The sequence below is a fragment of the Dufourea novaeangliae genome, unplaced genomic scaffold, assembly GCF_001272555.1.
Source record: "Dufourea novaeangliae isolate 0120121106 unplaced genomic scaffold, ASM127255v1 scaffold109, whole genome shotgun sequence".
NCBI lineage: Eukaryota > Metazoa > Arthropoda > Insecta > Hymenoptera > Halictidae > Dufourea > Dufourea novaeangliae.
Window position 1 is genome coordinate 1214704 of NW_015373997.1, and position 16586 is coordinate 1231289.

At 40.8% G+C, this 16586-nt stretch overlaps 1 protein-coding gene across 2 annotated transcripts; it reads left to right on the forward strand.

Annotated features, from left to right (window-relative positions):
- Positions 1 to 7101: 7101 nt before the first annotated feature.
- Positions 7102 to 15519, forward strand: LOC107188049 (glutamyl aminopeptidase-like). Of its 2 annotated transcripts, XM_015576280.1 has the most exons (9): positions 7102 to 7124; positions 8419 to 8666; positions 9936 to 10350; positions 10449 to 10596; positions 11039 to 11309; positions 11751 to 11921; positions 12396 to 12493; positions 12667 to 12801; positions 13209 to 15519. In XM_015576280.1, the coding sequence occupies exons 2-9, from the start codon at positions 8459 to 8461 to the stop codon at positions 14646 to 14648; spliced, it is 2886 nt and encodes a 961-aa protein (XP_015431766.1). In that variant the 5' UTR covers positions 7102 to 7124; positions 8419 to 8458; the 3' UTR covers positions 14649 to 15519. The 2 variants fall into 2 exon arrangements, with proteins under 2 accessions (XP_015431766.1, XP_015431767.1); XM_015576281.1 differs by lacking the exon at positions 7102 to 7124 and having other exon boundaries at positions 8526 to 8666; positions 9991 to 10350.
- The last annotated feature ends 1067 nt before the right edge of the window (positions 15520 to 16586 follow it).

Sequence of the window (16586 nt, forward strand, 5' to 3'; positions counted from 1 at the left end):
GCGGAATCGAAAATTAATTCGTGGCCTTTTTTCCGTGTTATCGTTTCGAGCGATTATTATTATTCCAGTTCTCCGACGGGTATATCGAGACGATTCTATCGAGTATATATGGTAGTTTGAATAATTAGAACGATTAAGCCTGCTCGAACTGCACGAACGCCGCCAGTTTCGCGGTCGACGCGAGCAGTTATCGAGACCGATCGCGCGTGATGCAGTCCGAGCGACGTAGAGCTATATCGCAAACCAAAGCACGTGAACTGTATATCGCTTGATCGACTGGTTCGTTAGTATTGAAGAAAAAGTGAAGGCACTTTGGCGCATGGAATCGTTGGAAGCGTGGCTCTTGACGATGATGTCGAGCTGGAATCGGCGCGAATGCTTCTTCGACGTTCCAGTAGAATGCTATAATCTGCGGCCAGACATGAGAAATTGATAGTTGACAAAATTACCACTTCTTCGAAGTGTGCTAACAGTCTGCGGTCGTGTGAAAAAAATCGAGAAACTTCTCCGCTTCAATAAGTTCGTTTATTTTGTCATTTATATCGTTATAAACAAGACAAATTTGTTTTCATTGAATCAGCTATATGAAACGTTAAAATGTATGACAGTTACACTGAATTTTAAAATTCTTAAGATTTTCTTTATTGGTCTCAGTTCTCAATTAAAAAAGTAAAATGACACCATCAGTGGTCGGACAAGCCAAAAAAATAATACCTCAGACAAATTTTGCAAAAATAAGTTGTTATTATACGGAAATATACAGGACAGATTAAGTTATATCAGAACGTTTTGTGACTCAAGGAGGACAGCTTTTTACTTGATTTATTAAAATGCAAAGGAAAGTGGAATGATGCCGTTGGTGGTTAGACAGGCCACGGAATGGTTCTAGTTTGGTCGAGATATTTATTATCCATACTACAACACAGACACGACGAACTATTATTACTTCCTGTTTATTAGAGAAAACTTAACTGAAATTTATATTGAAATGAAACTGCTTCTCAATTTATATTTCGCCTCCTGTAACCATTCCATTTTACGATAAAATAACGAACAGGAGCAAAAGAATTTACATCTTCGTGACTCAATAGTTATTACTGGACGGCGGAAGTTTATGCAAATTTACAATTTCAGATACTAATATATAAAAATTCAAATGAGACCGAATTTTTTTTTTGTACTATATGAACATTATTGAAAATTTTTATTTGTTGCATTTTACGAGTTAGGAGGTCGTTATAAATGATTGAAAATTCGAAGTTTACTCGCAGTTGAAGGATCATTATTGGATTTTCGATTTGACATTTTCACATTCAAAAAAGGCATCGTGGAAAAAGCATTCTCGCGATTCGAAGCAACAGGCAGCATCCGACCGAGAGAATGATCTGGCCAGAGGATTCGAGCTCGATCTTCGTTCGTTCGTATTCCATCAAACTGTGTCCTCCGCGAGATCAGGCTCGAGTGTGTAAATAACTAGAGCTGGTATCACCGCTGCCAGGACCGAAGTCAATTAAACCGTACAATGTAAATCGACGGCGATCGAGGATCACCGAGCGAGCGAATCGGACGCTTCGACAATCGTTCCCTTCCCCCAACAAAAGGAAAGCGACAATCCAGCATCGACGACTTTTCGTAGAACTTCTGTGAATCCTTTTAGGGTCGGTGATCTTTAGAAAGCACTCGCTGAAAAGTTCGGAGGATTTTCATAAGGAAAACAACGATAATCCTTAAAATTCCACCAGAAATTTGCTTACGCATATTTCTGATGAATAAGCAAATTTCTAATGACGTAGTAAAAAAGGGATTTCTTTTTCAATTTCAGAGAAGAAATTTCTAATAAAGTACAGATAAATTTTTACGTAAAATCTTAGAAGCCTCAGTAGGGCTATCAAATTCCCATTGGACTTTTCAATTTTTCGATCAATCCACGAAAATCGATATTTGCACAAACATCCGCGACCAATTTATCATTCGTTTATCTCGTCTAATTATCCTCCTAACGTGTAATATTTTATTTATTTATTCGCGAGAACGTTTCGAATCCTTTCGTACGTTGATTCTTGTAAAAAAAAAAAGAGAAAGATAAGGGAACTTGATTTCTTCTAGATGTCCACGGGGTGAGGGGGAGGGGTCAGGGGGAATCGGCAATTGTACGTTACCAGCCATAAGTATTATGGGGACAGCTAGTTTGTAACGAAAACAATATAATAATTCCATACAAAATTGTATAGTTTAGGCCACAGTTTTAATAGGTTTCGTGGTAGGACGAGCATTATCCGTCGAGCTCCCTTAACACATTGGTGGCCGATTTTTCGCCTCTTTTGTCTCAAGTTTCCGCCCGTGGTGCAGATCTTCGACAATGGGCGTCAACCCGTTGAAGAATATTGCGTTCGGAACTTTATCAGTAATTTCGTAACGCTTTGCAACATTTACAGCACATTAGACAAGTGTCCTTAATATATTTATGAGTTGGAAACGTACGTTGCTGTCACGGTGACCTCTGTCTTTCGTCCGAAATCCCTCCCCCCCTGTTCTCGGATTTGTACATTAATGTAATTTATTTCGAGGCACGCGTTTCAGGGAATTTTCAGGGGGGCTGCGACGCGGGTTCTTATCGTGGGACTCCGCCATGATAAAAGAAGGGACACTCAGGTCCTTGTGCCCCATCACAACGGGGGAAAAAAATAGTGTCGGGACCTGGTTGAGCGCGTGTTTAATACGTGACGGCGAATTCTTTCAGGCGTCCATGGTAGTATTCTTCGCGAACATTCGTCCTCGACTGATTATCGTAGACGGGAGAAAAAAGAACGATGGGGAGAATGTGTATATAATTTATTTAAACAATCTTTGGTGATCGTAGGTTTTACAACGTTCGATAAATTACTGGAAACTATGTACGTGCACGGGATCGCTCGTAAGTTTTCGCTCATATTATCGTGGATTTTCTGCTGTGCCAGAAGGGGTGCAGTAAATTTTTCGGAGAAACTCTTAGGTGTACCAATAAATATAATGAATAATAATCAATTGTGGTTCAAGTGCAGGGAAAAGTACAGCTTATATTAGGAATATATTTCTAATGTTCTGGTCAATCAAAATGACGGCGAATGATGAAAACACGTAACGAAATTCTGTTATGATAGCAGAGAGTTTCAAATTGTATTTAAGATTAATAGAAAAATTTGGGAAAAGATAAGGGACTACAGACTGGTATAATTTATAGTTTTTTTGATGTAGTAAGACCTATGAAGAGAAGGGATCCACGATCATTTATTGGAAAATTCTCAATGTGTAACTGTGAAATACGAAGAAGTGTGTAGAAGGTTTCTTTAATAGAGCGAATACTTGTGAGCGGTAACGTACATGTGTGTATACTATATGCCAGAGATGGGCACAATTTTATTTACAGGCGACGAATAGAAGAAATGTGTATCGTTGTTCCATTATGACGTTTGCATTACAAGCGAATTGTTACTTTACTATTATAATCGAGAAATCTAGCGTTTTTTGTATTCATAGACAACGAGTTGTTCTTTTATTGGATACTTTTGATTTTAGACAATAAATCTTGCTCATCTTTGATACGCAAATAATTCATCGTGGATTATTTTCTTTATACAGAATCTGTACGTTACGTGGGCGTCGGGTGTTCCGTGAGAAAGAATCGAGTTCGTTGATGGGAATATATTAAAATTATTTATCGTGATTCGTTGCATAGCCTGACGAGAATAATATGAATATTGCTTATAAATTATGCCTGATCGGAATGCATGTACAAACAAAAAAAATGATGATTGTTCATGGATTAATTCCACAATTATCTGATCGGTGTCAGAGACAGAAGGATTTAATTTGTTGTTTATTTTCTGGTTTCTTTGAAACTGAACATCGAAATCATATTCGTAAATATTGACATTTTAAACCTAATATTTACAAACATGATTCCATCTGATACGATATAATAGAAAATGTACATATGAAATGTTACAGAGATATTGATGAAAGGCTGTTGTACCAAGCGTGTTCGACAAGTCTGACGACAAACAGTCGCGCTTCCACTTACTCGTTTAATCTTGCTCCCTCTCTTGCACTCGACCGTTATCATATCATTCTGTGTCTTTTAATATGAACATTATCTTGATAATTGCATCGATCCATTCAATTCATGATAATTGGCTTCCGGAAATCGATTTCGAAGCTTATCAATAACGACATTCGCGACTTCAACGTCTGACGTTCGAAACGGAGTGCTCGAATTCTTTTCATAATTACCGAAACACCCTATAATACAGGCGAACAATTAACACGTTGAATGCTGCATAATTTTCGTACATTTCAGCCACAGAGTCGAAGTGAAATTTTCGTTACACAAAGTATGAAGAATAGAATGTTATATAAAATTATTAAAGTCAATTATGTTATCATACTTTTGGCATTTAGTTTCTAGAAGTTTACCGATTTATGGTCCAATATTAATAATATCGAGAAGTATACTCTAGAGAGGTGGTCACCGGTGACCCCACGGCATTCAACGTGTTAAATTGTTCCTTCTGTTTCGCGTCACTGTGACGGAGATCCAGTTGTTGAATTGCTACCAGGTACATTATTCTGTATAAAAGGAAATACACCGTTTAATGACGGATAAAGTGAGTCACGGTATCGTTAAAATTCTGATCTCCCGAGCGAATGTTTCTGATCCCAGGGCGCGGAATATCCTTCGACTCGTAGAGTCCGTGTACAAGGATAAACGAAAACGATGAGAAAACACTGAAAGCGTAGTTTGTAGGGGATATAGCACGTGGTTAGTTGAAAAACGTCGCAACACTGTCGTTTTTTTTTTGTTACATACGTACGTTTTACTATGGACAATATCGACAATTTTCAATGTATTTATAAATAAATTATTGTTATCTGTAGAAAACACACGTGACTTTCATTGGCATCCCGATCCACCGTATATACGATTTGTCTCTGAGAAGTGTCCCCGAAAGGTTAGTTTTTACACCCTCAAAGAGTGATTGGGCACGAACAAAAACATACCGTTATTCTTGTCTTGAATCATTCTATAAACTCACAAAGTTTTAATTCCAATTCACACGTCGGCGTTCGCGGTGTTCTCTTGTAAAAATTCAATTCGAAGTTCACCGTGTGTCAGCAAAAAGCCACACACGAACTTTTTCCGGTCCCCATATATACTTTACAATTGACGGGGCTTTGCAGCAATTACTCATAAGAGGTGCTCGTTAGGCACGTGTCAGCGATAAACCGTTGCACCAACGAACCTGTTTTCCAACACGAATAAATGCCATCGAACTTCAAATATTTCTCCGTCGAGAAACGAACCGTGGATCCACTATGATCGATTTCGATAACGCGGAGCGTGTAGGTTGTCCCCGCCTGGTTCTCTTAATGTCGCGACGCGGTTGATGATCAACCTCGGAGGAATTGCGCATCAGTAATTCGGCCCAATTAACCGGAGAATTTGCACGAGGCTCGTCTCCGCGTTGCATCCAATTAAGAACAAGCAGTTTGTCACCGTGCGACCGGCGTTGCTGCCAGTTTCTAGTTCTCGTTCGATAATCCAAGGAAGAAGAACCCTTTACGGCCGCCGACTTTCGTTCGTGAACGACGAAAGATACAAGAAGGTAATAAAAAGACCAATCAGTGTATCCAATTCGATTAGTTTTTGTGATATTAGTTAGGGTAAACACACCAATGAATGAACACTTTAAAGATTTTCTAATTATTAAAGTCGAATTTTAAATGATAATAATATTAATAAATTGAAAATTAGATCTTTTCCGGATCCGGATTTTTTCATATTGTTTTCAGAAGAAAGTGAGTTGCTCCTTGTATTATAAGCGCAGTAAATCTAACCGCCACCTTGAATTCACACTCAGACCGTGTTGAGGGATGTTTTTCAAGGTGTTATTACTATCTTGTATTTTTGTTTTCAATCGTAAGCGGTCAGATTTGAACGCACTGTATAGAAATACTTTTGCAATTTTTTTTATATCAACTCAATGATTTAACGAGCATTACAGTAATGACAACAACGACTAGAAACGATACACAGTAAAATCTGGATTAATACCCGCAAACAATCTAAACGTAAGCACTCAGTGTATGTGGCAAGGGGGAGAAAGGGATCCTCCTCGAAGAAAGATTACATACTCGCGTGTCGATGAGAGAACACAAATGCAACGATGCAAATTTTGGTTTTTTTATTATTTTCCAATAAAACTTTTATCAACGTATTTGTGTGATCTTTCTGATTAAAATGATACCAAACACTGTATAATTGGAATCATATTTACTTATTGATCATTTATGACACTTAATCAATATTAATAAATAAATATCATTCAAAATAATCTCGTATTTAGTCTTGTTTTAATCAGAAAAATCTCACAAATATGTTAGTAAAAGTTCCATTAAAAACCATCCATCCATGTAAACTTTATCGTCGCCTCGACGGTCATTCCCTCTTTCTTTTTCACTCGCTCTCCTCTTCTACGTTCGGCGTTGATTCTATATTTAGAATCAATTCTTCAAAGATGATTCTTATTTGGAATCAATTCTTCAACTTATTAACTACCCGAGGTTCCAGTTCCAATTTTCGGGTACTAATCCAGATTTTACTGTATTAGCTTCCAGAGTCAGTGCGAAGTCGAATTAATCGCTATCGAATTCGAAGAAACACACAAGTGAATCGTGACACGAATGGGCAACCGAGGATCCTTGAACTATGTCTCGGTGAAACTCGGATTCGAAGGACGAAACAATAGACGATCTACAGACGTATAACAGCCGACGGTTACCGAAGCGAAATCGACACCGATTTCCAGATCAAGCTCTAACCCAAACAGTGTGTCGCTGATCTATCACAGCTCGTGGGAGCATCAGAAAAGTCAGGAAGGAAAGTTCTAACGGAATTCTATACGAATTTTCAACAGTGTGTGCTGTGGACCCAACTTTCACTGGATCGATCTCGCGACCCTGGGCTGAAGTACGTAGACCCCGGGTTTTCCAGCGACGATCCAACTTATCTCGACGACGCTCGATAAAAAGAAACTCGATAGTTGGTGGATGAACACGGACGACCGATCATTGTGGAGATTAGTGAGGTAACTGCGCATTATAAAAACGATGGAACGGGGCGTCGATCGACGACAGATTGATATATCAACGGCGAAACGAGCCGGTTTCTGCTTACGTTTTTTCGGGTGACCATTATCGTTCAATTCGACACTATCGTTCAATTTTGCGGGGGTCAACATCGGACAAAAGGAATCACGAGAGACCGGGATAATTCAATAAACGCGTGGTGTGTGAACCCATTCAGTGTCGACAGTCGCGATACGTCAGCGGCGTGTGTGAACACACAAGAGTCGGCGTGAAGTGAGGTGAACGAGGTTCGACGGCGAACATCTTGTTTCTGTTCAAATATTTATTTCCTCCGTGACGACGCTAGACTTTGGCACGTCGGATAAATGTATCGATAATGAGAAAATCGATTCTCATCGTGACTCCAATAATTTCGAATTACTGATATGTTCAGCTTATAAGAAAGTTTGGCGCTTTTTATCGATCGATTTTCGTAATTTTCCAAGTCTTCTATGTATGTAACACACGTGGAAATTTTGATGATTCGGTCTAATAACGGTAGACTGCGGAAGTTTATGCGAATTCACAATTTTGAATCTTGAAATTTGTACTGGAGGCCTTAGTAAGTAAATAATAAATACAGTTTGGACCGCGAAACGTGATCAGTAGACTGAGGATTTTATGCATTTGTGGCACCATTTATAAACAAAAAGAACATTACGCAAATATCATTTACCTTAATTAAAACGATTTTCAAAATGATAACCATCAGCTGCAACACACTCGCGTAAACGGTTAAAAAACGACAGCTTAGTTCTATTTATGACGTCTGCACAGAGGGTTAAACATGCAAAAAGTGTTCAATCGAACAGCTAGCGGTAGAATAATCTAACTTGGTGACCTTTCAAGGTCCACCCGGCATAAATAGTATTAAACTTTATGAAAAACTTTATTCTATTGCAGTTTATCAAGTTAAGAGATGCTACAAATGCATAAACATCCAAAGTCTAATTATTACCAACAGTTATCATCTATAACGATACTACCGACGTTTAATTAACAAATTTTATACCAAAAAACATTTAAATAACTGCTGAATTACTAGACAGATTCAAGAATGTAGAATGGAATACTAACCCTTTTTGTAAATCACTTCGTGCGTTCCGATCTAATTTCAAATTTCCCGCCTTGAACTCATTCTGTATATTCCTCGCGAATAAGTAAAATTAAGTTCCAGAAATTTTCGTCGCTTTCGAGCTCTGAAGCGATTTCCGAGAAAAAAATATCGTTACCAGAATTGCTGGACAATTTCAGGTGGGAACTCGAGGATTTCTCGGTGGCTGATGCGTACTAGATGGCGACAAAGGTTGCGACACGAGGTTCTGGTGGCGCTGGTCATTGCGGCGTCACGTACACAACGTCAGGGAGTCGGGTGCAACGTGGAACGGGTCTGCTTTGCTTCACCTGCAGCGTTTGCGTGATTCTGAGCCTGGTCTGCACATGCTTGGCCACGTTCTTGGTTCTACTCGATCAGAAAGTCGAAGCCGCCAGCTACCAATACTGTGAGTCCTCTTTCGTTCGGGCTGTCCGTTCATAACAGAGGGACCTACGTGACCGGGTACCCGCGAATGGCGGGAAATTTGAAAATTCTCGGACTGGAAAGTATTCCGGGACTGACACACTTGAGAAATTGACTTCGAGATCGCTTTTTTCAACAAGTTACTCTCTCGAATAGCCTCTCGTTACCGAAATTATACAGTTAATATTATTTTATTGGATATTCCTAATCGCTAATACCTTAGTGACAACGATACAAATTAAATATTTTGATTGTTATTGTTATTATCTTGTAGTTCTTGTCTGAAGTGTATTTATGGTGAATGTCGATGGTTGAAATTATAGGGGGTGAAACAAAAAAAGGGTTCATAACTCCTGGGTACATAGTACTTGCTAAATGATGAAAAAAATCCTAATAAACATGGGTCGAGAAATTAAGATTTTCAAAGTTATAAACAATGTTTGTTTCGGTTAAAGCAAGTGACTTTCTCGGTTCGGAAACTATCGTACCGTATGGAAACAATGAAGAGAATTGTAAAAAAAAACTAATAGGAATTATAGAAAACCTTCTGTAACCAGGAAAAGAAGAAATGTTACGGTAATCCATTGTTCCCACATGACACGATAGCTCCCAAACCAAGAAAGTCACTCGCTCTAAACGAATCAGAAAATTGTTTATAACTATGAAACTATTGATTTTTCGATCCATGCTCATCAAGACTTCTTTTCATTTGGGAAATACTATCCACCCCAGAAGTTACGAACCCTTTTCTTTGTTTCACCCTGTACACGGCTCAACCGAACAATCTTTCCGTATCCACTAACGTTGATTCAGAACATCTTTACATGGCTCACCCTGTATATAGATCCAAACGGTACTGAAGTTGCCAGTAGTACCTCTAGACCACGGATCTTGACGCAGAACTCACGATTTCCTCAAATTCATTCATAAAATCCATAATTAAACAGACCCTTGTCACCCGAGTGAACGATCTGACCAAAGAACGAAAAACCATGAAGTCCACGTTGACGGAGGTCCGTCTTTTCCTGTGTTTCAGTTTCGGTGACCCGTTGAAAAATGCACAAAATCCGCGGTCTACTGTTTAACGTCGGCCCGCTAAAATGCCCGGGCTCGGAACGTTCGTTCGTTTTTCCCGCGATATTTCAACCTTATCGCCGTCTTATCGCGACCCCGAGGCTTTTATCGAAATCGTCCCGTACGACGGACACGGACTACGTGCTCAACATTCGTCCGACATCTGTTTCGTTCCCAGCTACCTCGGTCATGAGTAAGGATCCGATCAACGAGCTGTCGTTCCGGCTGCCCAGCCAGGTGAAGCCGTTGCGTTACGACGTCTACCTGCACCCGGACCTGGAGAAGGGCACGTTCAACGGCGAGGTGACGATCCTGATCGATGTCCAGGACCGTAGGAGCTACGTGGCCGTTCACCAGAAGGATCTGAACATCACGTCCACCAGCCTGAGGACGTACGATCGTTCGGCGAACTATGACTTCGAGATCGTGACCGCGACACCGATACCGAAGAACGAGATGTTCGTGGTGTCCACGAAGGAGGAGCTGCACCCGGGACTGTACAATCTGAGCTTCAAGTTCAACGGAGCGTTGCAACCGAACAAGATCGTTGGATTCTATTCGAGCAAGTACAAAGATTCGCAGAACAGGACTAGGTGAGGATTATTTAGCTTAAGACAGTCTTCTGTGTTCTATTAATTGTCCACGGATGGAAAACTATATATATATACTTGATGGGCGTATTTTCTTGTAGATATATAGCTACCTCGAAGTTCGAGCCGACTTATGCCAGACAGGCATTCCCGTGCTTCGACGAACCAGCGTTCAAAGCCGAGTTCACCGTCAAGCTTGTCCATCCGACTGGAGACTGTTACAGCGCTCTGTCGAATATGAACGTTGAAGTAAATAACATCTCGTTATTCTGTAATACCTTATCGCCTTTCTTCCTTATATGGGGTAGTAGCTGGATATTTTTTGGGGGGGTGAGGGGGTTGGGGGAGAAGGGACGGTTAAACTCCGTCCCTGGGGGGCTTAGACCCCCCATTCCTTCCCCCTTCTGGGGAAGAGCATGGGCAAAGCTGGCTGCGAAAATGTGTTGTATACGGATGCTCGCAGTCGGCTTAACGTCCGAGTGGGTCACCGGGCAGTTTTAGTGAGATAAAATCCCACACAGGCTGTCTTTGCCTCCCAGCAGAGGCGGTATGCCTTTCGAAGGTTTCTCCCCGTTAAAAAAAAGAAAAGGATATTTTTGGAGGAGGGTATTTTCATCCCCTTGCGTAAACGATCCGTTGTTAATTTCACGAACGTGATGGTAGATTTAAATAATTTAAATGCGTTTTGCAGAGTACCCAAGTGCATCAGCCGTCCGTTGGTCTGACCACAGTGACGTTCGCGAACAGCGTGCCGATGTCCACGTACTTGTCGTGTTTCATAGTCAGCGACTTTGTTGCGGTGACCAGCATGGCGAAGAATTTGGACGGTAGTCAGTTCCCGGTTAGCGTGTACACCACGAGGGCGCAGAAGGAGAAGGGTGCCTTTCCCCTTGATATAGCGGTGAAGGTCATCCAGTATTATATTTCCCTCTTCAACATCGGTTACCCACTACCGAAGCTTGGTAAGATGACGGTGAATTAAATTTGTTACCATCTTACGGTCCACATATACGAGGTGGACCACGATTATTTTACTGCTGGCTGCTCGATCGAAATTTTTTTAAGATATGAGCTTAACTTTTACTCTATTATATTAATAACTAAACGACTTGGAACGAAATCATTTTTACCATCGGAGAGAGTGAAAAATTTGATACGGGAAAATATGAGAAACGTCATTTTTTAAAGAAAATGGACTTAACACGCTATGACTTTGGAGTCCATATAATATACCTAGATAATGGAACTCATTTTCAACTTCGTTGTTACTTGGAAGATCGTTTGCTCTGTGATTGACGATGAAAAGTTACGTATAATCGTGTCTTGTAATGATGTTCCATTTTTTCAGTTGTTCCTCCAGAGATTTTTTCGTTCGATTGTATTGGGACACTTGAAATTTCCAGATATGGCGGCTATTCCTGACTTCGTGTCTGGTGCAATGGAGAACTGGGGACTGGTTACCTACAGAGAGGCGAGGCTGTTATTCGACAACAAGACCAGTTCTACCGCGAACACCTACGACATTGTCAGCGTGATCGCCCATGAGCTCGCGCACATGTGGTTCGGGAATCTGGGTGCGTATTATTATTACAATAAACGAAATACCAAAAAGCATACTTCGAAATAGCCAGTTGAATATCTGAGCCGCGCACACATTCTCTGGTCCCTTTATTTCATATCTTTAACCTGCTCACTGCATCTTTTTGGTACCTTGTACAAACATTTCTTTTTATACAATCAAGCACCAATAGTAATTTTGAGACTATTTAACACATTTAAAAAATTTTTTTTATTTTGTCATGTTTCTTATAACCATAGTGTTTGCTCAATATATATGACGGCACCAGTAGCCACTTTAACACCATTTTCTTAATGTTTTGATGTCATTTAAAGAAGGTTCGTACGGTCGATTGTCAAGAAATGTTCCAAATATTGTCACTAAAAGGATAAAATAGGCGCCCACTGTGGTGGACAAATGCAGTTCGCTGGTTAATTGTTGAATTGTAAATTTGTGGTGTTATTGTATTATCCTTATATACATTTTGCAGTTACTATGTCCTGGTGGAATGATCTGTGGCTGAACGAGGGCTTTGCTTCCTTCATGCAGTATAAGAGCGCCGATGAAGTACTTCCGCACTGGGGATGGGTCAGTTCATGAATTCAAAAATTTTTAACACGCAGACGATCACGTAGATTACGCGTAGATCTCGTTAAAGTTCGTTTAATTAAAAAAGCGACGCGTTACATTCTGTCTTCGCAAGAATCTGTCGTGTAATTTTCGGTCGTTCGCGAATCTATTTTACATAATCATCATTTCAGATGGATCTGTTCATCACCGAACAAATGCACACCGTGTTCGTGACAGACGCGAAACTCAGCTCCCATCCGATTGTTCAGACGGTCAACAATCCTGACGAGATCACCGCCATATTTGACGAGATATCGTACAAGAAGGTACGTTATTTTGAGGATTGGTCGTACCTGAACAGCAAAATTATTCGAAAGATTGGAATCTAAGTTTACATTCAAAATATGGAATCATATCAATCTAAGATCCTCGCCAATTATTTTATCTTTTCACGTGTATATCCTCCCATTAACTCGGCTTCTACTAGGGGAAAAAGTGGCGTAGGGGGAGGGCTTTCTACCACTTGTTATCGGGAATAACTGTAATTTATGACAATCGATTTAACATTTATTTCGATTAAATTTTATTTCAGTACTTGAAATAAATTTACCAAGTGGTAGGAGGTTTTTCTACGTCACATATTCTCCTAGCGGAAGCCGAGTTTGCTCACGAGGGTCCCTACGTGTCACAAACTGAAACGATATCGTGACATATTCTTATTCCGCGCTTTCAGGGATCGTCGTTGATCCGAATGATGGAGCATTTCATCAAACCCGACGTATTCTACTTCGGCATCCGTACATATTTGATCAAGTACACTTACGGGAACGCGGAGACCGCCGATCTGTTTAAGATCCTCGAGTCTGTCTCACCGGACAAGTTGAACGTGACCGCGATCATGGACACATGGACCAGACAGAAGGGTTTCCCGGTGGTGAACGTAACTAAAACCGGCAACAAATACGTGCTCACGCAGAAGCGATTCTTGGCCGATCCGGAGGCTCAATTCGATCCGTCTGAGTCTGAGTACCGTTACAAGTGGACCATACCGATTACATACATCACGAGTAGTACGTCCGAACCGAATCTAGTGTGGTTCGACAAGGACGCCGATCAATTAACGATCGAGCCGAGCGAACCGATCAAGTGGATCAAGTTCAACAGGAACGAGGTCGGCTATTACCGCGTTAATTACGAGCTAAGCGAATGGTTGGTGCTGACCAATATCCTCGCATCATCTCCCGAGCAACTGTCGGCGTCCGATAGAGCTCACCTCCTCGAGGACGCGTTCAGCTTGGCGGACGCCGGGGAACTCGACTACGATGTCCCGATGAACATGACGGAATTCCTTCGTTCGGAATCCCATGCCGTGCCCTGGCTCGTGGCCCAGTCGAAATTGACCGCCATCGATAGCTTGTTGTTGTCGACCAGTCTGACATCCAGATTCAAGAAACACGTGCGACAACTGGTCGACAGCGCCTATCATAAAGTCACCTGGACCGTGGACAGCGTCGAGGATAAGATCACCCTGCGGCTCCGTACGTCGGTGCTAGGACTGGCCTGCTCCGTTGGTCACAGAGAGTGTCTCGACGACGCCGGGACGATGTTCGACAGCTGGATAGCAGACTACAAAGATGTTCGTCCGCATCCCGACATCCGTGCGCTGACCTATTATTGGGGGATGTATGATCGTGGCGATGAGACCAAGTGGAACGTTCTGTTCGATCGGTTCATCGCCGAAACCGACTCAACGGAGAAACTGAAGCTGATGAGAGGACTGGCCGGGATACGTGACAGCTCGATCCTGAACAAGTTCATCGCGACGGCCACCGATCAGAATTACGTACGGTCCCAGGACTTCTTCGGTTGTCTGTCAGCGATCTCCGGGAATCCGGTCGGCACACCGCTGGTATGGGACTGGGTCAGGTCCAATTGGGACTTCTTGGTGAACAGGTACACGCTGAACGACAGGAATCTCGGCGCGTTGATCCCCACGATCACCAAGACCTTCGCGACCGATACGAAGCTGAACGAAATCAAGGAATTCTTCGCGAGGTACCCGGACGCGGGGGCAGGCGCGATGAACCGCGCGAAAGCACTCGAAACTGTGTCGAACAACATTAAATGGCTGGCCAAGAATAAGGAGAAATTAGCCAGTTGGCTCCCTAATTGAGAGAGTCGTTGCCAGGATGTTCGTAAGTATGATGCATCGAAAAGACCGTCGTTATTCTTTCTCGACACCGTGGGGATAAACGTGTATGGCCCTAACAATTCTAAAGACGATGGAAGACACTTATTGCATGAATACAAAAGTGCTTCTAAATTGATATCGGGAATTTTTTGAGTTACAGTAATTCTGACTAGAATATTTCTACGGATGGGTACTAATGGCGTCCATATTCGGCACGCTTGATGCAAATCTGTAATTGCTAACACTGTTTCGATTACAAATGATACTAAAGTGTATGCACATTAGGACTTTTTTTTCAATTCGACTATTCCAATTACTTCTAGATTCTGAGACATTCATTTATAATCGTCTGAGGTTCAGAGATTTTTAGGCAGCAAGAATTGTTGCCTCTGGTGTTTGAGCGATGATTAGAATACTGGAGGAGCAAAGTCGAGGAAAGATTGACACGTGTTTTGTGGGAAGTTTATGATGCCAACGCTTGATAGTATGGGGGTCCAAGTGTCTTAAGATCGTTATATTTGAAAATGTACATAACATAAAGACTTTTTTTAACGTTGAGCTGTCCATTCAAAGAAATTTCACGCAATCTAAACTTGAAAGATTGGAAGGAGAAGTATTTAGAAGGGATCCATTGTCCGATTGCTCACTGTTCTATTTCCAATCGACAGAAAAACTGATCAGGGTCTATCGAATGCATTTAGATTGTGAATACTTTACCTCGTTTGTTTTGTAAGAAATATATACAATCGCGATATATATTATTAGCTTGCACCGAATACATTTTTAGAAAACGTTTGTATTTATACGAGCTCTATTTTCTGTTAAGAGAACTTTTGTAATATCATCGAGAAATAAAATTTGAATAAAAAAGCAATATATCACAAGCATGGTGGAAATATTCTGTGGATCGAGGTTAATCAGCAGGATAAATTGAGTCGTCGCAAGTGTTCTTTCTGCCAGACAAATTGATTCGGCTTTTTTTTTTAGACGATTATTTGTATCGTCGAGGAGAAAACAAAGATGAGCTGGACTTCACAATTATCTCAATTTATGTGGTCCATATAAGTTTGAAGGTCCCTTCAATTTGCCAAGAAGTATGTAGTTTCAAAGGCCTGATACAAAAAATATATCGATATAGAATTTTTCATCGACGATTAAAGTAATTATCCTACCAATCGCAACGCGTAGCCAACGTACTCGGCTGGCAGACTCGTGCTCTGATCGGGCGGGGTTTTTTAGTTAATATCTCATTAACAAAGCCTTGGATAACATTTTCACCCCCCGAATGCCCCATTTCCGGGTCGGACAACATTTATGTTATACCCTGTATGAATGATTTTAGTTACATTTTATGTATAAGTTTCGACCAAGTGTTCAAGAAAGTGAAAATTCTTTGATCGATGTTTGATCGTTGTCAACCTTAATACTAACTTCGTCAACAAAAACGAGAAATATGTTACAACTTCACAGGTTATGCATCTGAGTAAAAACTAAATGAATTAAAGTAAGTTGTAATTAGATCGAGCTTGTGTCGAAAGGGATTATATTAATTCTTTCAATTTAATTGTGCAGTTTAAAGTAATTCTTAAATTCTTCCAACAGATTATTCTATGATTACATTGACCCCATTATTTTTTGTGATTATTCCAACCAATTTAGATCCGATATTTACGGAGTCTTAATTTCGTTTGCTCAACGAATCAATTTACGCGGCTCGTTTTGTCAATGATGAACCAATTGACAGTTTATGAGACCTTCGGGGTGACGGAGCAATCGATGATACGGTACAGAAGATAAAAACTGTTACACCCCGTCCCCAGAATACCATTAGAAGCATCAGTGAATCGATTCATCCGAATGATTTATTTAACGATCAATTTTTATGATACGATTAGTCCACGCTTCTAAGCGTTAATTAAA

Excerpts from the sequence above, each read along its gene's own strand:
- LOC107188049 (XM_015576280.1), top strand. The coding sequence starts at position 8,459 with ATGGCGACAAAGGTTGCGACACGAGGTTCTGGTGGCGCTGGTCATTGC. Across the intron at positions 10,597-11,038 it reads TGTCGAATATGAACGTTGAA|AGTACCCAAGTGCATCAGCC; the intron begins GTAAATAACATC and ends TGCGTTTTGCAG. Across the intron at positions 12,802-13,208 it reads ACGAGATATCGTACAAGAAG|GGATCGTCGTTGATCCGAAT; the intron begins GTACGTTATTTT and ends CCGCGCTTTCAG.